Here is a 25,136-nt window from a genome sequence, read left to right on the forward strand (position 1 = left end):
ACATAGTGAAACCCAATATCTAAGTTACATTTAAACCAGTGTGGGTGGCACTGGGAGCAGGTGGGTAAAGTGTCTTGCCCAAGGACACAACGGCAGTGACTAGAATGGCGGAAGCGGGGATCGAACCTGCAACCCTCAAGTTGCTGGCACGGCCGCTCTACCAACCGAGCTATACCGTAAATAAATAAAAAAGCATGTATGTCCTTTTTTTTTTTTTACAAATCAAAAGCAATACATACCGGTAATAGTAAATTTGTATGTGAAAAAATATCTGCATATACATTGAAAAATATTTCTGAAATATTTTTTTCATATTCAAACATTTGGAGATACATGCTTACAAAGTCTGGAGATTGTTTTCATATCAAAAATTTAAAAAATCAGATACATGCTCTTCAATAAACTGTCTCCTACATTTCATAACTAGTTTATCAATCCTCATTATTTGTATTTGCCGTGTAATAAAAAGCATGTATCCAAAATAAATTTCAGATTTTTGAGGGCAAATATCTTTTTTCTATATTGCTTAAACTCATTTTAGGGTTATGGGCAAGCTGGGGTCTATCACAAATGGAACAATAATTCATTGAAGGTCATATAAAAAAGGAGCTGATGCTTTGTGGTTGCCATCTAATTATTTTTTTCCCTCCTGTGATGAAAAGGACACATCTCCAAACCATTTTAAATGAAATTTAAATTTCCAAAATGTGTAGACTTTTTTAAATATACAAAAAATTATCGTAACGCGTTCAATGGCATAAGATAATATAAAACATTTAATATTTGGTCAGTAGTTAGAAAACTCAAATATGCTTCTGCTGCACCTTCCGGTCTTTCTGTCCCTTCAAACAAAGCAGAATGTGTGTTGTATAACTCCCACTCCACATTCCTCACATATCCCCAGACAAGCGACTGCTTCTCTTCTTGGTGGCGAGGCAGCACATTGGCGATGGCACGGTTACAATCCTATGTTGATGTTCTCTCTCTCACACACACACACACACACACACACACACACACACACACACACACACACCTCTTTAGAACCACCCTTTCTAGATATATAAAGATTTGTATTTACAACATTAATATATACATACTATGCAAATATAAAAAAAGATTGTTGTGAAAAATGAGTTGGAATTTCACAAGAAAAACTTAGAATTTTGGCAGTGTTATAATAAAAGTCGTAATTTTACTCAACGCAAGTCAAAATTTTACATGAAAAACTGAACATTTGTGCAATATTATGATAAAGGTAGGAATTTTCCTCAATAAGTCGCAATTTTACAAGAAAAGCTTAACATTTTGGCAATTTTATGAAAAGTCGTAAATTTAGTCAACAAGTCACAATTAGCAATATTATAATATATATTATATATATTGTGTGTATATATATATATATATATATATATATATATATATATATATATATATATATATATACACACACATACTATGCAAATATAAAAAAGGTAAGCTTTTAGTCTATTTTTTTTTAATTTTGTTTAATTGGTTTTTAATCTTCATTATTTACTTCGTTATTACAGTATGACCCTATATACAAATTTAATTTTTTAAATACATTTTGGCCAAAGGGGGTGCATTTCAATTGCTTACACACACTTATTACATATGTTGGCCAGAGGGGGAGCACTTCAAATTTTTACACACACTTATTTCATATGTTGTATGCACATTAAATCAACAAAAAATCCTGACTTTGGAGCAGTGTTCACGGACTCTTGTATTTGGCTCTCTATTAAATGCAATGGTTTTCCGTATTGGGACCATGATTTTGGTCCTTGGTTGTTCACCGGTCTTCATATGGAAAGTACTTTTTGTTGTTGACATAAAAAGGGTAGAAATACACGCACACGCACGCACGCAATGTGTAGAAAATAATTTAAAAGAGCTTTTATTGGCATTTTATTTTCTTTTAAATAGACAACGTGACAATTTAGAAATGATAAAGCATACCAATACAATTAGTTTTGTTGTAAAACTATTTACAAAACAAGTATTCTGTACATTATGTCATGGGTGGGGGAGGGGGGTCATAAGTAGTGAGTAAGCGTGTGTGCCAGTGTGATACTCGATGTTTGCAACATCAGTGAAGATTAACCATTAAACATCTTCCCTTCATACATCGTGTTTAATAGATGCTTCTCCAGAACTCTGGAGAGACACCCTAACCAACCACAAGGTGGAACCCCCATCGCACCGTGGAAGTCATCAATCATGTTCTCTCTCTCCACATTTTGCCATTCTAAACTATAAGCAAAAAAAATAAGAAACCGCCAAAATGCTCTTTGGTAGTTTGGGAATGTTGACCAGGTCATACTTTTTGGGTGTTTCTTCACCGGCGTCCTAGGCCTTCTTCATCTTGCCCATTAGCGCGCTGCCGTTTTCGTGGTGGGCCGTGCCGTTGCAGGTGCCGTTCTCACGGTGCTTGCCGTTGGTGTAGACGGCGGCCGCGCCGTTCGGACACGGCTGGACGCCCTGCTTGGGCAGCCGCTTGCCCTTCACGTACGCCTGCACCCAGAAGTTGGAGAAGAGCATGAAGAAGAAGGTGCCGTAAATCCACACCAAGTGGATGAAGAGCGGGAACTGGTAGTCGCAGCGGTCCATGAAGTAATACTGGGTGGCGTGGAGGGACACCAGGACGAACTGGATCTGTTGGCGAGAGACTCGTCAAACATTTGTGAGCAAGTAGAGGACCGCAAGTGGCCGCAGACGTACGAGTTGAATGGCGGTCATGTATTTCTTCCACCACAGGAACTTCTGGAAGCGAGGCCCGGCGGCGGCGAGGCCGTAGTAAAAGTACATGACGATGTGGACGGATGAGTTGACCATGGCGTGGAAGGAACCCATTCCACCTGGAAGCAAAGATGGACAACCATGTGAGTCTACTTTATGGATTTACACTTTAAAATCATTCAATAAATGCTAGGGGTGTGGGAAAAAATCGAATTCGAATCGCGATTCTCACGTTGTGCGAATCAGAATCGATTCTCATTTTTTTGGTCATTTTTTAATTTTTTAATTTTATTATATATTTTTTTAAATTAATCAATCCAACAAAACAATACACAGCAATACCATAACAATGCAATCCAATTCCAAAACCAAACCCGACCCAGCAACACTCAGCCAAAAGTAGTGAAACAAAAATTAATATTATCAACAACAGTATCAGTATTAGTTACAATTTCAACATAGCAGTGATTAAAAATCCCTCATTGACATTATCATTAGAGATTTATAAAAAAAAAAAAAAAAAGAACAATAGTGTCACATTGGCTTACACTTGCATCGCATCTCATAAGCTTGACAACACACTGTCCAATATTTTCACAAAGATAAAATACCGTATTTTCCGCACTATTAGCCGCACCTAAAAACCACAAATTTACTCAAAAGCTGACAGTGCGGCTTATAACCCGGTGCGCTTTATATATGGATTAATATTAAGATTAATTTTCATAAAGTTTCGGTCTCGCAACTACGGTAAACAGCCGCCATCTTTTTTCCCCGTAGAAGAGGAAGTGCTTCTCTTCTACGCAAGCAACCGCCAAGGTAAGCACCCGCCCCCATAGAACAGGAAGCGCTTCTTCTTCTACTGTAAGCAACCACCCGCCCGCGTAGAAGAAGAAGAAGAAGAAGAAGCGCGTGGATATTACGTTTCATTTCCTTTGTGTGTTTACATCTGTAAAGACCACAAAATGGCTCCTACTAAGCGACAGGTTTCCGGTTCATGAAAAGACGCAATCTCTCCATCCGCACACGGACTACTATTTCACAGCAACTGCCTAAAGACTTTCAAGAAAAGCTGGCTACTTTCCGTGCATATTGTAAAAACAAGATAGCTGAAAAAAAGATCCGGCCAGAGAACATTATCAACATGGACGAGGTTCCACTGACTTTTGATATTCCTGTGAACCGCACTGTGGATACAACGGGAGCACGTACGGTGAATATTCGCACCACAGGGAATGAGAAGTCATCCTTCACTGTGGTTCTAGCTTGCCATGCTAATGGCCAGAAACTTCCACCCATGGTGATATTCAAAAGGAAGACCTTGCCAAAAGAGACCTTTCCAGCCGGCGTCATCATAAAAGCTAACTCGAAGGGATGGATGGATGAAGAAAAGATGAGCGAGTGGTTAAGGTAAGTTTACGCGAAGAGGCCGGGTGGCTTTTTTCACGCAGCTCCGTCCATGTTGATATACGACTCCATGCGCCCCCACATCACGCTGGTTTTTAATATATTATTAAAGTTTGACTGACCTATCTGACTGTTTTTTTGACATTCCTTTAGCGCAGTTAGATGCGGCTTATAACACGGGGCGGCTTATAGGTGGACAAAGTTTTGAAATATGCCGTTCATTGAAGGCGCGGCTTATAACCCAGGGCGGCTTATGGTGCGGAAAATACGGTAAGTCATATTTTTGGTTCATTTAATAGTTAAAACAAATTTACATTATTGCAATCAGTTGATAAAACATTGTCCTTTACAATTATAAAAGCTTTTTACAAAAATCTACTACTCTGCTTGCATGTCAGCAGACTGGGGTAGATCCTGCTGAAATCCTATGTATTGAATGAATAGAGAAACGTTTTGAATCGGGAAAAAAATCGTTTTTGAATCGAGAATTGTGTTGAATCGAAAAAAATCGATTTTTAATCGAATCGTGACCCCAAGAATCGATATTGAATGGAATCGTGGGACACCCACGATTCCATTCAATATCGACACCCAAAGATTCGCAGCCCTAATAAACGGCCATCATTTTTCACCAAAAAACACCTCAGAAAACACTTGCCTCAACATTAAATACCAAGTATTCATTAAAAACACGGCAGAAATTTATTTTATCAAGTACCGTAATTCTGGACTACAAACCGCTACTTTTTTTCCCTGCGTCTTTTAAAACGGTGTGACTAATTTATGGATTTTTTTTTTTTGCTGACAGCCATAATGCAAATACTGTATTTTTCGGACTATAAGTGGCAGGTTTTTTTTCCATAGTTTGGCCGGGGGTGCGACTTATACTCAGGAGCGACTTATGTGTGACATTATTAACACATTACCGTAAAATATCAAATAATATAATTTCGCTCATTCACGTAAGAGACTAGACGTATAAAATTTCATCGGATTTAGCGATTAGGAGTGACAGATTGTTTGGTAAACGTATAGCATGTTCTATATGTTATAGTTATTTGAATGACTCTTACAATAATATGTTACGTTAACATACCAGGCACATTTTCAGTTGGTTATTTATGTGTCATATAACGTACACTTATTCAGCCTGTTGTTCACTATTTATTTATTTTAAATTGCCTTTCAAATGTCTATTCTTGGTGTTGGGTTTTATCAAATACATTTCCCCCAGAAGCCGACTGTATTAACCTTGTAGATTGTTACAGTAATAATAGGTTAAGCTTTGTCAGTGTGCCATGTCTTGCCCAATTTCCCCTAGGGCAACAACGTTAATATATGTTTGATGAAACGTGATTATATGCATGAGTGTATGTATCTATTCTGATCACTTCAACTGCAGACACCTGCAAGCAGCCATTGACATGAGGAAAAATGGACCATAATTTCACTCTAAATTAATTATCAAAATGCACGTTGTTTAGCTGCTGTGTCTTTGCCGAAGTGGAAGAGAAAAAAAGGGCGCGACCGCGGCATTAAACGCAAGGTGACCGCACAAATCGGCTGCGTTTGGACATCGTTCGGTGCAGAACCCTGAACGCCAAGAGCAGCATAATTAGAGACAACACAGCACACTCAGGCCACAACATGTTCACACCTCTGCCCTCAGGGAAGAGATACCGTCCGTTAAAACACGGACAAACAGACTAAAGAAAGAACAGCTTCTCCCCAAGGCTGTGGGCTCCATAACGCCCTTGACTCCCACTGCACCCCCCCCCCCATATCCCTCGCGCCCCCCCACACATTTCTAAAATATGCATGCGAACAATTACTGTACAGATGAAATGCATTGAAAGTTTGCACATGAACAATTGTTCTTTTAGTCTCTATGAAGTTGATCTTTTCCAAGCTGTTTGTGTGTATGTTAGGTTATTGTTTATTTCATCTTCGGCTAGCTTAATTTTATAGTATTTGCTCACAATTACAAATTAAATTTAAAGTCCAAACGATAGTCACACACACACTAGGTGTGGTGAAATTATCCTCTGCATTTGACCCATCCCATTGTTCACCCCCTGAGAGGTGAGAGGAGCAGTGAGCAGCGGTGGCCGCGCTCGGGAACCATTTGGTGATTTAACCCCCAATTCCAAAGGCAATAGATCCCATTTTTATAGTCTTTGGTATGACTCGGCCGGGGTTTGAACTCACGATTTTCCAATCTCAGGGCGGACACTAACCACAAGGCCACTGAGCAGGTCAAAATGAAGTATCTCTCGATCTCGGCTGGACCGTCAGGCCATGATTAAACTATGCTACTCATTAATAGAAACTGCGTCTATCAGACGTTATAAAAAGGAGGTGATCAACAATCGCTTTATTAACTTTATTAAACACACGATCAGCATGAATGTAGCAAGCATCCATCCATTTTCTACCGCTTATCCCTTTCGGGGTCGTGGAGGGTGCTGGAGCCTATCTCAGCTACAATCGGGCGGAAGTCGCTATCTCATCACAGGGCCAACACAGATAGACAGACAACATTCACACTCACATTCACACACTAGGGCCAATTTAGTGTTGCCAATCAACCTATCCCCAGGTGTATGTCTTTGGAGGTGGGAGGAAGCCGGAATACCCGGAGAGAACCCACGCAGTCACGGGGAGAACATGCAAACTCCACACAGAAAGATCCCGAGCGCAGGATCGAACCCAGGACCTTCGTATTGTGAGGCAGACGCAAGCATAATAACATAATGCTATGTTAATCATAACAATCATTGGTACTTTAACTTAATAATGCCACAATTACCCTTGTGGATCATTAAAGTTTGTCTAAGTCTAATAAAATGTAATTAATTCTAATCAGTTGATACGATTGTTTTGACAGTTAAAACGGTCAGCGGTCACTCTCCGCCTTGCGCACATTGGCACGCACACACACAGCTGTCAACGCAATCCCCTGTGACGCGTCACGGCTACACAAAACAGAACTCTTGCCATCACAAATAATTTGGGTGGCTATTTATTAGGGGTGCTCAAAAAAAATATATCGATATCAAATTTGTGATTTTTATTTATTCTGATTCTTAATTGATTCATAATTTACGAGAATCTAATACATTAATAAATAATAATTCCCCCCCTTCTTTTAATCCAAAAAATCAATTTTTGGATTAAAAAACTACTACTGATATTCATATTGTTATTATTGGTACTGTTGCTTTTATATTTTTTTGTTTTCATTTTTTAGTATTGTGTTTAATAGGTATTGTAAATGTGTGTGGACTCAATTGCTTTGTAAATTTCTATTGTAAAACTGGGATTGGGGGTCACTCGCTTTTCTTTTATTACCATATTTTTCGGACTATAAGTCGTAGTTTTTTTCATAGTTTGACCGGGGGTGCGACTTGTGCTCAGGAGCAACTTATGTGTGAAATTATTAACACATTACCGTAAAATATCAAATAATATTATTTAGCTCATTCACGTAAGAGACTAGACGTATAAGATTTCATGGGATTTAGCGATTAGGAGTAACAGATTGTTTGGTAAACGTATAGCATGTTCTATATGTTATAGTTATTTGAATGACTCTTACCATAATATGTTACGTTAACATACCAGGCATGTTCTCAGTTGGTTATTTATGAGTCATATAACGTACACTTATTCAGCCTGTTGTTCACTATTCTTTATTTTAAATTGCCTTTCAAATGTCTATTCTTGGTGTTGGGTTTTATCAAATAAATTTCCCCAAAAAATGCGACTTATACTCCAGTGCGACTTATATATGTTTTTTTCCTTCTTTATTATGCATTTTCGGCCCGTGCGACTTATACTCCGAAAAATTCGGTAGATTAAAATTCTGCGATTTTTGTAAATAACACTTTAGAAATGCATTTTTAAGGCCAGCACTGCATGTATAAAGCGTACGTCGGCAGCCAAGAGGAGCTTTTGTAACCTGTAACATGTTTTATGATCATTTATATACCAAATAATATATTTGAGAATCAATTCTGAATTAAATAGTCTCACCAAGAATCAAATCGTGAGGTGCCCAAAGATTTCTACCTCTAATGGTTATAATATGAAATAGAGCTGGGCAATATGGAGAAATATATAGATATTGATATTTTTATTGTTACATTGATAATAATTTTTTTTTTAAATGTCAAGACATCAGCAGGTTATTTTTGATGCAGATAACAGGCTCCATTACTCTATAATATTTGCACACACTGTCAATATTATTTTACAAATGCTATTTTGCTCATAGCTATTAATGTCAATATGTATGTTATTATTATTAAAGCTATTATTTTTGTGTAAGTTAAATGCACACCGATAGACATGGACAAATTAAATCGAAATTGTGTCTTATTACTAGAGGTGGGAATCTTTGGGCACCTCACAGTTCGATTTAGAATCGATTCGACACGATTCTCGTAATATATTATTTGGTATATACTGTAAATTATAACAAAACCTTTTCAAAACCGGTTACAAAAGCTCCTCTTGGCTGCTGACGTATGACTTGTTGGCCTAAAAATGTGTTTGAAAGTGCATTTTAAAAAATGTATTTAAAATTTTTTATAAAATGTTAAATCTATTAAAATAAAATGAAATAGAGCAACTCCAGCTTTACTATACTTAAAATATAAATTTACAAAGCAATTGAGAAGACAAAAAAAAAACAAAAAACAATACAATCAACAGTATCAATAATAATATTGATAATAATAATAATTATTATTATAACAACATCAACAAATTTTGATGCAAAAATTCATTCTTCGGAAAAAAGTTGTTTACGATTCTGAAAAATTATAAATCGATTTAGAATCGGGATAAATAAAAATTGCGATTTGGATGTGAATTGATTTTTAGTAAGCACACCTATTTATTTCTATCGAAGAAAAATATATATATCTCGTTTTTATCGCCCAGCCCTAAAAAAAAAGGTACTAGTACTAGTACCAAAATATTGGTATCGGGACAACACTAGTGTATAGTATAAAACACAGCAAAAGTGTAAACATTACGCGTGCGAGCAAAAAGACAGCGCGCCTGGGCAGAGATGAAGCGTGCGAGCGTAAAAATGAGTCTGCAGGTAGACACAGAGTGTGTTTTTACGCGCAAAGATTTTGGAACTGTTCTGGCGCCATAAGCGTGTCTCTCCTGGGCGTGTCCAGAATCTGAATGGGAGAATTCGAATAAGAGAAACGTGCGTAAAAAAATACTTAAGCTCAAAACGGGAGAATGGGGTCCTCAAAGAGATATCACTCGGCCAGATGCGGGACAATGTCACTCACCAGGAGCGTAGCCGACTCCCCACCACCAGGTCCAAGGCATGAAGGAGTGGTGGAAGATGTGCAAGAAGGTGATCTGGCCGCTCTTTTTCCTCAATACGAAGAAAATCTAGCATGAAAAAAAATATACAAATATTTGTAAAATCTAGAAATGACTACATGGTTGTAGACGACCACGATGTACCGTATCCTACCAGGCATTCTCCGATTTAACGACTTACAGTGTCCATGAGCTCAATGATCTTGGAGAACCAGAACAGCCAAGCCACTTGGACCATCTGAAGGACACAGAGAGAGAAAACTATTAAATAGAGATATCCGATAATATCGGCCTGCCGATATTATCGGCCGATAAATGCTTTAAAATGTAATATCGGAAATTATCGGTATCGTTTTTTTTTTTATTATCGGTATCGTTTTTTTTTTTTTTTGTTTTTTTTTTTTAAATCATCAAAAACACAGGATACAATTAATGCACCAACCCAAAAAACATCCCTCCCCCATTTACACTCATTCACACAAAAGGGTTGTTTCTTTCTGTTATTAATATTCTGGTTCCTACATTATGTATCAATATATATCAATACAGTCTGCAAGGGATACAGTCTGTAAGCACACATGATTGTGCGTGCTGCTGGTCCACTAACAGTACTAACCTTTAACAGTTAATTTTACTCATTTTCATTAATTACTAGTTTCTATGTAACTGTTTTTATATTGTTTTACTTTCTTTTTTATTCAAGAAAATGTTTTTAATTTATTTATCTTATTTTATTGTATTAATTAAAAAAAAAAAAGAGGACCTTATCTTCACCATACCTGGTTGTCCAAATTAGGCATAATAATGTGTTAATTCCACGACTGTATATATCGGTATCGGTAATTAAGAGTTGGACAATATCGGAATATTGAATATTGGCAAAAAAGCCATTATCGGACATCCCTACTATTAAACATTAATCAGGAATACTGTACATGCTCTTAATAAAGCTTTTATTTCCCTATGCTGCAAAGACGACAGAATAATAACTGGAAGCAGGCAATAATTAAAGAATGGCTGACATTTCCCAAACTTTAATAATGATTTGGAGTGCATGAGAGAGTAGAGAGCAAAATTGACTAAATGGTCAATTCATTAACAAATATATCGCCACAGCAGCAACAGAACCAATGTTGGAATAGTGCTACGGAACAAACTGCCCAGTCAGCAATTAAAAGGACTGATGAGTCCATTGTAAACAACAGTGAGACAAATGTAACACGCTTCTTCAGCGCATGCAGAGGTGGATAAAGCTGCTGGACACCAACTCATCGTACTTCGAAATGCAGCTACTGCCATCTTGTGGAGTAAATTTTAAAAAAACACTTCCGAAGGTTGCCTACAGCCATAGCTGTAGACCATGCTCTCGACGACTATAGGAGACTGTGGTGAATTGAACAGAGGCTTTGAATTTGAGCATTTACGGCAGTCAGTGTCTTTTACATAGAGTCGTAGTGCAGTGGAAAAGAGGCTATAGTCTCTTGACGTTGTATTTTCTTGTAAAGTTTGAAGTTGTTTTTATTTTGACAAAAATATCAATGTGGCCGTGAAAGTTAAACAATAAGTTAGATTGAATCTAATAGAATGTCTATCAAAAATATGAAATGGTTTGTTCCACCTGGATAACAGCATACCTAGCTTCTCACACTTCACTCAACACAGACGTCGTAACGATATCAAAGCTCATCTTTAAGAGTTCCCACACAGCACCAACATTTTGGAACAAGGGTGAGGGGATGAGACGAAAAGGTAAAAATATTAATAAATCTATTGGAGGCAGTTTAGGAGAAAGTTATGTGCAAGCTTCACGTTTTATCTCATTGCGCATAACTGTGATGCGTCCAAAGACCCTTGATTAAATATTGAAACAGAGGCGTCACTAGTTTTTAAAAGACGGGGAGACTTAACTCCCAGGATGCATTAATAATAATATAATTATAACAATGATGTATTATCATTCCTATTCTCTAATGATAATTATCTGCGTGTTTGGCAGATATATAATCATATTTAAGTGAATAATTGAATAATGACAGGCTGAGGGATTTTCTAAATTAATGATCTAGCCAATTTATATTGAATATGTTGGCACTCTTTTGTAAAAAAAACAAACAGGTTTTCTTTAAACATGTTTTTCCATCCAAATATGTTAATCCGATCTTTAAAAAGTCAAACCATAATAAGGTTTTTGTATGCGTTTTTAAAAAGCTGGTTTAAACCAAATCCATGGTTTGTATTCTGTGTGTTACACATGCTTATGGTGTATGTCCGTAAGGAAAAAAAAAAACCTTTACATTTGTGATACTAAATTTCACTAGTGTTTGTGTTGTTTTACCTTGTTCAGTTATGTATAAATCCGAATGTATGGTTTGCCCAAAATATTATGGTGTGATTGATGTTTGTGGTGTTGTAAAAAAAATATAAAAATGTCATTCCCACTCAAAGTCACTAGCATTGGCAATAAAGCAGCAACTTACTCTTATTGCTTGAGGGCTGTCCGACACGTCGATTGCGTCACATCGCCAAGTATACGTCGTGGCCCAGCCGGACATCAAGAACTAAATAATGAAAATCAATTAACAGGTTAGGCAGGTTTTTATGGAAGACTAAATTACAGCCGGAAGCAGACTCACCTCATAGACAATGTATATGGACAGTGCCACTAGCAAAAAGTTATAGACTATCATGGCTTCCTTGAGATGGAAAGGCTTGCGATGGGCCATGATGCGAGGGCCCAGGTACAGTACAAAGAACAGGTAGCACAGCAAAATTACAGTCATGGGAATGGGGCTCTGCATCAGCGGATAAACCTTCAGTCGATGATCTGCAGGAGGAGTAGACCAGTTTAGGGATGGGCATTGATATCAGCAGAACAAGTTAACATCCAATAAAGCACACAAAGTTAGTCTTTGGTTGTATTTTAATAAAGTAATTTACAAAAAAGGTAAACACGGTAGGCTATAGGTTACTAGGACCTCACAGCTACAAACAGCTTAGCACACAAGCTAGCTAAGTGTCCTTAATTGAAAGATATTGCAGTCTAAAACATTTGTCAATATAAACACCTATCAAATAATTATAGCTGCATATTTTTTACAGACACCAAGTCTCCAAGGCAGAACCTTATTAGAAGGCATCCAGTAAAACGTGTCCGCATCATCATTTAACTGTCTATTATTGTGGTTACAATTACTAGTAATGTGCAATACCACAGATTTTCTTACCGATCCATTCTGCGTAAAATTCAGGCTGGTATCGGCGATACCGATCAGGTACTTTGTGCATATATACCTAACGTGTCTGGTCAAATTTTTAAAAATGAGTGTATTTCAAGAAAAACAAATGCACTTAATGCGTTATCTTATTTATATTCAACTCTGTAAGAAGTGTCTCCAATTAGCTTACAATACTAGGGTGCATAATCTTGTTGCTATTTTATAATGCTGAGTGACTTATTGTAATTGCCAACAATTATCTTAAACAAATGACAGACTGAATGACTGCGCACAGCACAGTGTACTGCTGTGTTTGCGCATTACGTACTTACCTAGGCGTAAGAAAAAGAATCATGTTTCATTAAGACAAGCTCTCAATGATTAAGTTACTTTACACTGTGTTCTTGTTAAGTGAATTATATTTATATAGCGCTTTTCTCTAGTGACTCAAAGCGCTTTTACATAGTGAAACCCGATATCTAAGTTACATTTAAAATAGTGTGGGTGGCACTGGGAGCAGGTGGGTAAAGTGTCTTGCCCAAGGAGACAACGGCAGTGACTAGGATGGCGGAAGCGGGGATCGAACCTGGAACCCTCAAATTGCTGGCACGGCCACTCTACCAACCGAGCTATACCGCCCCATTAATCATATACATGATCTCAAATAACTAAAGTATCAAAATGTTGATTTGAGAATTGATATTAGGATATAAATCTCTGGTATCGGCAGTATCGATCCCGCACATCACTAACAATTACCACTCCACTTCAACTTAAAGTCAGCGTTAGTCCATCCCAGACGGTTAATAATAAATAGGCAAGTGTTTTTGCTTCCTACCATTGTTCTGTTTGAGTCATTTCACTTGATCAACCATTTTCTAATATTAAACTCTAATATTTTAGAAAATTATAATAAGACATATTTTGTACTGATACTGTATCGTATCAATATCGGTTTTGACTATTACTCAAGGCTCCAATATCATATCATATCGCAAGTGAAAAAGTTGTATCGGGACCCTCCATTTCTCTATACTTCCTCACAAACAATATAATAATAATAATATATTTTATTTGTAAAAAGCACTTTACATTTTTTTTTTAAAGATAATAAAAATAAAAACTACAACAGCCAAATAGCTAGAACTAGTATGCAAATATCTAAAAAAAAGGCTTTTTAAAAAAGAAGGGTTTTTAAGCCTTTTTAAAAAGCATTCACAGTCTGTGGTGCCCTCAGGTGGTCAGAGAGAGCGTTCCACAGACAGGGAGCGGCGGAGCAGAAAGCCCGGTCTCCCATTTGTCCTCGGAGGTTGGAGGAGGTTCGCCTGTCCGGAGCGGAGGTGTCGTGTGGAGGATTTGGGGGTGAGTAGTTCTTTGAGGTAGAGGGGGGCATTTCCATGGAGGCACTGGTGGGTTAGCAGGGAGACTTTGTATTCAATCCTGAGTGGAACAGGAAGCCAGTGAAGGGATTCGATATAATATCTGAGAGACTCGCTAGGAATGTTCTGAGTTTCTGTTTCAATGCAAGTGTTGTTCTGTGCAGAATTACGCTGCACAGAACAACAGCCCAGTGCTTCTCAATTAGTCTTTTTCACGCCCCCCTACCCCCTCCCTAAATTGAAATATAATTTAGAACCTCCATCCATCCATCCATCTTTTTCCGCTTATCCGAGGTCGGGTCGCGGGGGCAGCAGCCTAAGCAGGGAAGCCCAGACTTCCCTCTCCCCAGCCACTTCGTCCAGCTCTTCCCGATATTTATCTTTTTATTTATGGCTACAAATCATTCTTGAGTCGCTGGCACCAGCACCCACAAGTCTCATAGCTGAAGACTTGTGTATTGTCGCCTTACCATAGAAGTGCTGGTCAGATGATTATAAAACTTTGGGGAATTTATATGTAAATACAAATACTAGAATGTAATATACCTTAAATAATTCAAGTACAGCATCAAAGTCTGTGTACTACATGTCATACGCGTAGTTCAATGGTTCTTAATTGTTTTGTGTCACGCCCCCTCAAAGACACAAAAAATGTTCACACACCCCCTGAATCGAAATCCTAAGGAGAACCTGACAATATTTATTTGTATCCTCATTACTGGTAAACTGACGAGTTATGTATGTACAGTAGGGAATGGATTAATTTGGCCCCATCCCTGGGAGGATCTGGCGCAAAAGGAAGGTGGGTGGTTAATAATTTTGCAATGCAGTCTGCTGAAAATTATGGAAAGCAGCACTCTACATACAGTGGGGCAAAAAACTATTTAGTCAGGCACCAATTGTGCAAGTTCTCCCACTTAAAATGATGACAGAGGTCTGTAATTTTCCTCATAGGTACACTTCAACTGTGAGAGACAGAATGTGAAAAAAAATCCAGGAATTCACATTGTAGGATTTTTAAAGAATTTATTTGTAAATTATGGTGGAAAATAAGTATTTGGTCAATAACAAAAATTCAACTCAATACTTTGTAATATAACCTTTGTTGGCAATAACAGAGGTCAAACGATTACTATAGGTCTTTACCAGGTTTGCACACACAGTAGCTGGTATTTTGGCCCATTCCTCCATGCAGATCTTCTCGAGAGCAGTGATGTTTTGGGGCTGTCGCCAAGCAACACAGACTTTCAACTACCACCACAGATTTTCTATGGGGTTGAGGTCTGGAGACTGGCTAGACTACTCCAGGACTTTCAAATGCTTCTTACGGAGCCACTCCTTCGTTGCCCGGGCGGTGTGTTTGGGATCATTGTCATGCTGGAAGACCCAGCCACGTTTCATCTTCAAAGCTCTCACTGATGGAAGGAGGTTTTGGCTCAAAATCTCACGATACATGGCCCCATTCATTCTTTCGTTAACACGGATCAGTCGGCCTGTCCCCTTAGAAGAAAAACAGCCCCAAAGCATGATGTTTCCACCCCCATGCTTCACAGTAGGTATGGTGCTCTTGGGATGCAACTCAGTATTCTTCTTCCTCCAAACACGACGAGTTGAGTTTATACCAAAAAGTTCTATTTTGGTTTCATCTGCCACATGACATTCTCCCAATCCTCTGCTGTATCGTCCATGTGCCTTCTGGCAAACTTCAGACGGGCCTGGACATGCACTGGCTTAAGCAGGGGGACACGTCTGGCACTGCAGGATTTGATTCCCTGTCGGCGTAGTGTGTTACTGATGGTAACCTTTGTTACTTTGGTCCCAGCTCTCTGCAGGTCATTCACCAGGTCCCCCCGTGTGGTTCTGGGATTTTTGCTCACCGTTCTCATGATCATTTTGACCCCACGGGATGAGATCTTGCGTGGAGCCCCAGATCGAGGGAGATTATCAGTGGTCTTGTATGTCTTCCATTTTCTGATAATTGCTCCCACAGTTGATTTTTTCACACCAAGCTGCTTGCCTATTGTAGATTTACTCTTCACAGTCTGGTGCAGGTCTACAATTCTTTTTCTGGTGTTCTTCGACAGCTCTTTGGTCTTGGCCATAGTGGAGTTTGGAGTCTGACTGTTTGAGGCTGTGGACAGGTGTCTTTTATACAGATAACCAGTTCAAACAGGTGCCATTAATCCAGGTAACCAGTGGAGGACAGAAGAGCTTCTTAAAGAAGAAGTTACAGGTCTGTGAGAGCCAGAGATCTTCCTTGTTTGAAGTGACCAAATACTTATTTTCCACCATAATTTACAAATAAATTCTTTAAAATTCCTACAATGTGAATTACTGGATTTTTTTTCACATTCTGTCTCTCACAGTTGAAGTGTACCTATGATGGAAATTACAGACCTCTGTCATCATTTTAAGTGACTTAAACACAAATAACTTGCACAATCGGTGGCTGACTAAATACTTTTTTGTCCCACTGTAGCAACTGACGCTGTGGTCAGTTGGAATCGCCACAGAACACATTTTAAGATACTCAACACTCAACTGCTGTTTGGCGGCTAAAGTGGATAGTGAACCCCCCACATTTGTCACGTTTCATGTGTCAGGTAAACTGCAACAAATGGGGCCATATTTTCTGGTTGAGCCTGTTGATTTATTTGAGCAGAGCTGCCACCTAGCTGGAGGCCTGTGAATCATTCGAGATTAAAAAATAAGAAATGTGAAAAGCGCTGTGCTAGCCTAAACAGACGGTGTTCTTTACTAGTTGAGACTTAACAACGCCTCTGCTGGATGTCATCTTGTCGTACACTCCATTTTGCCTCAATCGCCTTTTTTTATATCCCAACATTAAACGCAAATTATAAAACTAAGTAATTTATACATTTATCAAATCACAAATCATTTTAAATATTCATAAAGGGGTACCTAAGGGTATAAAGTGTTAATTTTCAAATGGCCTCAAAGGTTAACAGCATTTTTTATTATTTAATGCCAATTTGATTTGATTATTATTTGTTTTTTAACTCCAAAAAAGTGACATGAATACATTATACAATGAACTGTTACATTTGTTGGCAATTTGCACTGTAAGTCAATTTTCAACCTCATATTTTTGCACATTGACAATTGTTTCTTCCTCGCATATTGCATATTGGATGTAGTCGAGTCGTACAATCCGTTTTACCTCAATCGCTTCAAGACGCAGTAACTTTTTACTACGGAGGGTTTTTATATGCCAATTTTGTAAATTGTAATTGTAATGTAAATTATAAAATTTAATAATTTGAGTTCATCAAATCACTCAATTATATTTTAAATATTCATAATGGGGGACCTCATGGTATAAAGTGTTAATTTTCAAGGGGCCTCAAAAGGTTAACAGCATTTGATTTAATGCCAATTTGCTTTTAATTTAAAAAATCCCCCAATAAAAGTGACATGAATTCATTATTCTACAAACTGTTACATTTGTTGGCAACTTGCACTGTAAGTAATGTTAAATCAATTTTCAACCTCATTTTTGCACATTGGCAGTTGTCTTTCCTCACATATTGCACACTATTTACTTATGCACCTTTTTTACATTAAAAAAAATTATATACAGTATATATATTGTTTATTTCTTTACACTGCTATATTGTTACTGTTACTATATTGTGATTACACCGCGGAGAGAGGAAAACCCATTTTTGATGCGGCGCATAGTGAATTGACAATTAATCCGTCAGTCACTTTTAAAGAAGTGGATGTCAAAATCAATGATTTGATTGTTTGGATCACAATGCAACATTGCACTAATAAACACCTTCCTGCATTTGGTTATTTAATTAAAAACAATAAAAAAAAACATTGACTAACCAATTCCCGCCACGAGGTAGTCATAGATATCTATAGCGTGCGAGCCAATCTCCTTGATCTCCTGTAGCATGGTTGCCATCTTCTTAGCCCGTTATCTGCAAAATAATCAAAAACAAGCCAAATTATATAAAAGCATAAAAAAACAATAGATCCCACGCCCGATATGCAACCTTTTTCCAGCAATAATAAGTGTCAAAAACTTGCTATGATGGCACCAGTTCCTCATTTCTTCTGCAGAACCTTGTGACATGATAGCCTTACATGTATAAAAATGGTTAATCATTTCTCAACACTGGAATTTCCACAGGCATTAAGAAAGCAAACAGTGAAGTGGTTGGGACAAGAATTTCCGAACAGTGCTTTGAAACAAAATTACTATATGGAGGGAGGTAGAAGAAAACAGTGTCTTGATATCATTTACCTTAAATTCATCACTTATTAGTTATTATACATGCATCTTATTCATTAGTATTACCCCTGTACTAAATATAGAAACTCATCTTACTGATATATACAAACAATATTAGTGTGACACATTTTTAACTTGGTGCATAATAACAGAACAATTCACATTTAAACCACTGCTGAGATAAGTAAATAGTTCTCCTTTTCAGACATGTTGAATTGTGCAAGTGTGAACATGTGATGTTCTTTAATGTACAAAACCAACACTTTAAATACAAAAAAGGGAGGGGATGCATTTTGGGACAATCCCTTATTCAGCCGGACAAAAATGTCATTTACCAAAAGCAGACAGGGAGCGAGTATCTCTCCCTCACACACACAAAAAAATTCCCAATGAAAATCCCAGCTCATCCGACATGGCCTGACATCAAAGTAGGCGGGGCCACGAGGTTGTGGGACGGTGTTCTTCGCCCTGAAGCCAGCTGGCACGCTGCTTCCTTCACCGTAAAAGCAAACGCCACAGCGGGAAAAGAAACGTTAAAAAAAAGGTTACTGTACACCAACGAAGGCCGCCGGTGCTGGAAATATGGCGAGCACGCATACAGGAATGTTGCTTCGTTTAAAAGTTGTATGAACCCTGAATGCTTGGGGACAAACAGGGCGTGGCGTCACATGATACCGGACCCTGAGAGCGCCATTGTTTGATGTACAATCAACAATGAGCAGCCCTCCTTCAGCCAATATCATTACACGCTGATATCATGGCGGTTGGGAATAGCAAACAAGGGGAAGCTTAAGTGTTGACTTTCAGATAGGATACTGTATGAAGTATGAAAAAAATAGCCTACAGGCATCAAAAGGAAATAGGTGTTCCAAAGTACAATGTACCAATAAAAAGACTGCAAAAAATATGAAACATAGACCACAATATATCCCACAAGAAAGGGACGAAATCAAATTTTTTGCGTCAAAAACTTCAGCTACAATTAGTCAAATTAATTAAAATAAAAACAATGTTAATATGGTAGTAGCAATAAGCAAGCTGCACAAGGGGCATCACTTTGCAGATATCGTTAGTATGTCTTGTGACATCACTGTAAAATGACATTTAAGGCACCCTCTATGGGTTGTGGTCAAAATCCTTAGGACATGCTAGCATACATGTACGGTAAATACAGATATCCATAGATATGCAAATACTTCCAAATCATTAAGGGGGAAGTGCACCAATTTTGCCTATCATTCACAAGAACACATTTTTTCTTTTTTATGCATTTTAACTAGTAAAAATGCAAGCAAAAGTCCGCTTGCAATAAAGCGTTTGGGAGTCACTTTATTCCTCAATAAAGCACTCTAAAAAGCGTTAAAATTTCCATTATGGTTTTATAAACACACACTAAGTATATGTGTAATGTAGTAACAAGCACATTTATTATAACATTTAATATTTATGTATTTTGCTAATTTTAAGCATAAGATGACATTACTTTCACAAACGCATCACAACGTTCAGTTTTTCCTTCGACAACATCACCGATTATTACTCACTGCAGACATCATGAGAGCCAACAAACATAATAAAACATCACATACTGTACAATGTCTGCTCTCACTTGGATGCCAACTGACGGGACGTTCATATATTCCCGTTTAGATGAAGAAACGATTCATAATCCTCGCAAAGAGAAAATGGGGGGAACCAAGCGTCTTTCTCGCCATTCTCGGGTCTAAATCAGATGCCAAAGTTGACAAACTTGTCGGATTACATCCTTGACCTTTTACTCTCAAGGTGAAAGTCATTTATGAACTACAATGAACTTTCCACGAGCTCGGAAGTGAAAAAGCAGCTTACCAGCTGATGTCAACATAGCAGCGCAAAATAGTTAGCCTTTTGATCACGGCGCCGCTAAAAATAGTTTGTCTGTATTAGCGCTTATAATAACAATATCACTAATACTTGTTTAATATTCAGGTCACCAAATGTAAACTAAGTATTGTTGGCGGTTTTTGGATGGTTATTTAGAGGGCTTTAAGGGCGTAAAAGGGTTCTCCCATTTACTCCGTTATAAGCAGACATTTATTTATGTTTATTTTAGAGTTGGAATGCATAACAAAAATATATATGTCTACTTGTCTCTCACAATGATTGTGAAAAACAACAAAAAGTCACTGACTAATCGATACGTTCTTGTTTTGTTTGATGGTGGCCATGTTTGTCAACCAATCTTGCTCATTATTATAACAATTCCAACATGTTAGAGTTGTCAGAATAATCACAGCACAGGCAAGGTGCAGGTTTTGACAAATGTTACCCTTTTATGTGCAGCACACAGCCAAAAACAAGGTCAACAATATCTTGTTTTTCCATCCATCCATTTATTTACATAATATCCAATTATCCAATTTGATTAAATATTTAGTATCGCTTATTAGATTCCTGAAGGACACCCAACCAATCCTAAAATTAATATCGTCGCTCTACATACAACACACACACACACACACAGTATGTTCAAATGCACACAAAATTAACTGACTTAACCCAATTGAAAATGGCTTTTTAAAACACAAGCAACATTAAAGGGGAACTGCCCTTTTTTGCAGGGAATTTACCCTATCCTTCACAATCCCTATGTGAGACAAGAACACAAAAGCATTTGTCTTTTTTATGCATTCTAACGCGTAAATCAAGGCTAGCAATAGGTGGCTAACAACGGCGGTGAATGGGATTCGGTCAATTCCGCATATAAAGCCCTCTAATAAAACATCCAAAAACCTCCATTAACGTTTTATATGCATGTTGTAAGTAAATATGTAATGTATTAACTTGAACATTCAAAATACCATGTAATATTTACCGTACTTTGGTAATTTTAGGCATTACAGGAACATTTTGGCGACATATTGATTTCACAAAGCGCATCAAAAAGTTTGCTATTTCCTTCAACAATAACTACAACTACTAATCATGGCAGACTTCATGAAATTCAAGAAAGACTACTTTGGGAGAAATTATGATCCAGAACTTTACATTTTTGTGCCTGAATGTACGGAAAATTGTTTTAGAAGTTGAGTGTTAAGTAGATCCGGCTCTAGTGAAACACGTAGCAGTAGTGCTAAGTGCTAAACAAGAAATACAAACTACGAACATAATAAAATAATCACTTACTGTACAATATTCGCTCCGACTGGGATGCCGACTGATGGGATGTTTATATCTTTCAGCACAAGATTTGTGTTGCCAATTTAGATAAAATTCCTCACTCGGGTAAAAAAAAAAAAAAAAAAAAAAAAAAGTGAGAGAAAACGAGCATATTGTCGCTTCTTCCTAGCAATGTATTTAGGTCTGAATGAAATTTCAAAATAAATTTAAAAAGCCTAGCTAACTGACATTTTTTTGAGTCATCTAGACACAGAAGACTAGACAAATGTGATCGCAGACCACCACAAAGTTTTCTACTGGGAATTGTGCAATTGTTTATTACCTTGTAATTTGTCATTTAAAGAAATGTTAACTTAGTTGCTAAATTTACAGGAAGTTCTTCATTTGGTAAACCCCTAGACAAAAAAAAGTCAGAACTTCATCAAAAATCAAGAAGCAGATGCCATTTTTGGCCCATGTCGAGATCCTGACCATGGTTACAAAAGCACCAAATTGTAAGGCACGCCGCATAAGACAGCGATCGGTGTTCTGCGTACAAAACAACCTCGTAACGATCACATTTGCACACCCAATGTTTTGCACTTACTGGCTTTCCTTCGCGCAGGAAATGTTAGGTTTGCTTTTGGGCGTTCGCCAAGTCTAGTTTAAGGGTCACATGATCGATTAAATCTGAGAAAGTACTCTCCAAAAGACCAAAAATAGACTATCACGCTATTAGTCCAACAGCTTTGGCCATCAAATAGTTCAGAAACTGACCAAAACATAAAATAAACCAGAACCTGATCAAAAACATGTTTGTGCTGTTCTCGGCCCAAAGGTTGGCTGTCACTGTCTAATTTGGATAATTGGTGATTGGAAAGTCATTTAAAAAAAAAAAAAAAACCTAAACATCTGTATAACATTTCAGCATTTATTTGTTGGTCGGTAAATGGCCGTGGGCTACACTTTGGACTCCCGTGGTTATCAAATGACGAAAGAGCCTCTCAGCACTTCTCTAGTGGGACGAATGGGTTCATTATTTGGCTGATATTTGACGGGCTGGATGAGGGCTCCTGCTTTTGACGCTAAAACCTTACCTGTGCAGTATTTATAAAGATTGAGCTCAATTAGTCACAAATTAGTCACAGACCACTTGGAAATTGCTTTGGGAACCACCAGTGGTACACAGACTGAACTTTGAGAAACACAATGTCAGGAAGTTCACTAAAAGGTTGAGCTTGTGCGAGCTTAATCGCAAATGGTGGCGTGTAGCAATGATGACAAGATCGGATAAATGACATCGTTGTTGTTCTTGTTGACAAAACCCTTGCATATAACGCCGTGGCAGTTTTTGAGGCAGCGAGGAGCCATTTTCAACAAGTGCCCCATCATGTCTGTGTGTAGAAGTCAAGTCTTGTTCTGAGGAAAAATGCCGAACATGTAAGTTGACCAGATGATCAAATCATCATTTAGTCGGGGTTATCGGGAAACACACTTTTGGCTTGAATTGTGTGGTGCCAACTTATTTTAGCATTTGCTCTACATGTCAAACCCGCATCCATTAGACTTGTGGCCTCTGAAGAATCAGGGATAAAAGTCTCACAACCATGACAACCCCAGGAAGAAACGGGGGGGGACAAGCAACACGTGTGTGTAACCTGAGACCCAGATGAAGAGCAGAGTTGAAAGCAATTGGAATTAAAACCTCCCCTCCATTGCAGCTTGAAGAAACCATACAACTATGGCCAGCCATTAGCAGACAACTCTTTGAATTGGACCTCAATTACAGTCGAGCCAGTTTTCAGCAGAGGCATTGCAATTGAATTAGAAACACCTTGTGTGCCTGCTTGATTTACAATAATATACCATTTTACCATGACAGATTTCCTCCATAGGCTATCGGTGTAAACTACACAATTGACTTTTTAATGATGTTCTAACAATGTGACCTTTTTATGAGCACCAAACAAAAATCGATCATCCGCCTCACCACCAACAGATTCGGCGCTTTGCGTTTGCCCTCACACTTTATAACACACCTGGTCTGCCAGAGGATAAGAAGACATACCACAAGTATCTTTAGTGTTGCTGAGCGACTTTCTGGCTATATTTTGTGAGTAATCAGAGCCCTTTAAGATACCGTTCATTAAAAAAGTGACTAGGGACAAATTTATTGAAGCCTTTTTGAGACTGAAATGAAAGTATGTATCACTCTTTTCAACAAGTACCAGGTGCCGCTGAGGGCTCTTTCCCCAATTTAAATAAGAAGTTCTGGGGTTTCATGATGTCATTGTAGATAATACCTCCTTCTTCATGGACATGACCACCCCTAGCTAACTGAGCCCGCTCCGTGTATACACCCACATCTTTAGAGGGCAACTGTGTAAATAACAAAGGCAGGTTCGCTACACATCTTATAATAAAGCTATCCAGTTAGTCACAAACTTGGAAGCTGTTCTGTAGGTTTGATAAGATAGTTTTTTTCCCTCAGCGATTTGACTAACTAACTAGCATGATGGTACTGTTAAAATGGGACTGTAATGTTAGCGCTGTAGTGAAAAAAGCAATGCTTGTTCATTTATCCTGCAGGCAAATCAATTTGGGGGGGCTCATTCTAGCTTTTAGTGTGTAACTACTGTACAGTAGACAAGTGCAGCAGTTGTCAAAAGTGCATAATAGCACTTATTCGTGCAACATGCGCTCAAACACAGCTCATTAGCATTAAAGCTACAGATGCACAAAACAGCATTTTTACAATAGGGCCTTCTGAAAGCACATTTAAACTGTCTAAATTCCAGCATTAATTCTAGATTACATAGATGAAAAAAACTTAAACATGGGACTTTAACTGGTTTGACAGAATCAACAACACATCTGCTAGTGGCAGAAAAGTAATGCACTTCGTTGTTTTTAATCTTACAATAAAACTATCTAGTCAGTTACAAACTTGGAAGCTGTTCTGTAGGTTTGATAAGATTGTTTTTTCCCTCAGCGATTTGACTAACAAACTAACTAGCATGATGTTACTGTTAAAACGAGACTGTAATGTTAGCACTAGAGATGTCCGATAATGGCTTTTTTGCCGATATTCTGATATTGTCCAACTCTTATCTACCGATTCCAATATCAACCAATACCGATATATACAGTCGTGGAATTAACACAGTATTATGCCTAATTTTGTTGTGATGCCCCGCTGAATGCATTAAACAATGTAACAAGGTTTTCCAAAATAAATCAAGTTATGGAAAAAAAATGCCAACATGGCACTGCCATATTTATTATTGAAGTCACAAAGTGCATTATTTTTTTTAACATGCCTCAAAACAGCAGCTTGGAATTTGGGACATGCTCTCCCTGAGAGAGCATGAGGAGGTTGAGGTGGGCGGGGCTGGGGGGTCAGCGGGGGTGTATATTATAGCGTCCCGGAAGAGTTAGTGCTGCAAGGGGTTCTGGGTATTTGTTCTGTTGTGTTTATGTTGTGTTACGGTGCGGATGTTCTCCCGAAATGTGTTTGTCATTCTTGTTTGGTGTGGGTTCACAGTGTGGCGCATATTTGTAACAGTGTTTAAGTTGTTTATACGGCCACCCTCAGTGAGACCTGTATGGCTGTTGACCAAGTAT

The 25,136-nt window shown here is 38.0% G+C and overlaps 2 protein-coding genes across 6 annotated transcripts in view; one reads left to right on the top strand and one right to left on the bottom strand.

Moving 5' to 3' along the window:
• Positions 1-1,902: 1,902 nt before the first annotated feature.
• LOC133617783 (very long chain fatty acid elongase 1-like) overlaps positions 1,903-25,136 on the bottom strand; it is a 47,135-nt gene continuing 23,901 nt past the window's right edge. For all 4 annotated transcript variants that reach the window (XM_061977998.1, XM_061978002.1, XM_061978000.1 and 1 more), the window contains 7 exons: positions 17,966-18,060; positions 12,150-12,340; positions 11,994-12,074; positions 9,698-9,754; positions 9,480-9,585; positions 2,743-2,879; positions 1,903-2,676 (listed from right to left, as the gene is read on the bottom strand). In XM_061977998.1, the coding sequence (XP_061833982.1) occupies positions 2,371-2,676; positions 2,743-2,879; positions 9,480-9,585; positions 9,698-9,754; positions 11,994-12,074; positions 12,150-12,340; positions 17,966-18,044 (957 nt within the window). In that variant the 5' untranslated portion in view covers positions 18,045-18,060 and the 3' untranslated portion in view covers positions 1,903-2,370. The remainder of the gene's footprint in view (positions 2,677-2,742; positions 2,880-9,479; positions 9,586-9,697; positions 9,755-11,993; positions 12,075-12,149; positions 12,341-17,965; positions 18,061-25,136) is intronic.
• mob3c (MOB kinase activator 3C) overlaps positions 2,532-25,136 on the top strand; it is a 75,773-nt gene continuing 53,168 nt past the window's right edge. The window contains exons 1-2 of one of the 2 annotated variants that reach the window (XM_061978005.2): positions 2,532-2,903; positions 13,969-14,093. The gene's annotated coding sequence lies outside the window, so the exon portion shown is untranslated. The remainder of the gene's footprint in view (positions 2,904-13,968; positions 14,094-25,136) is intronic. The other variant, XM_061978006.2, reaches the window with a different exon arrangement.

Source organism: Nerophis lumbriciformis, linkage group LG18 (assembly GCF_033978685.3).
Source record: "Nerophis lumbriciformis linkage group LG18, RoL_Nlum_v2.1, whole genome shotgun sequence".
Classification (NCBI taxonomy): Eukaryota; Metazoa; Chordata; class Actinopteri; order Syngnathiformes; family Syngnathidae; genus Nerophis; species Nerophis lumbriciformis.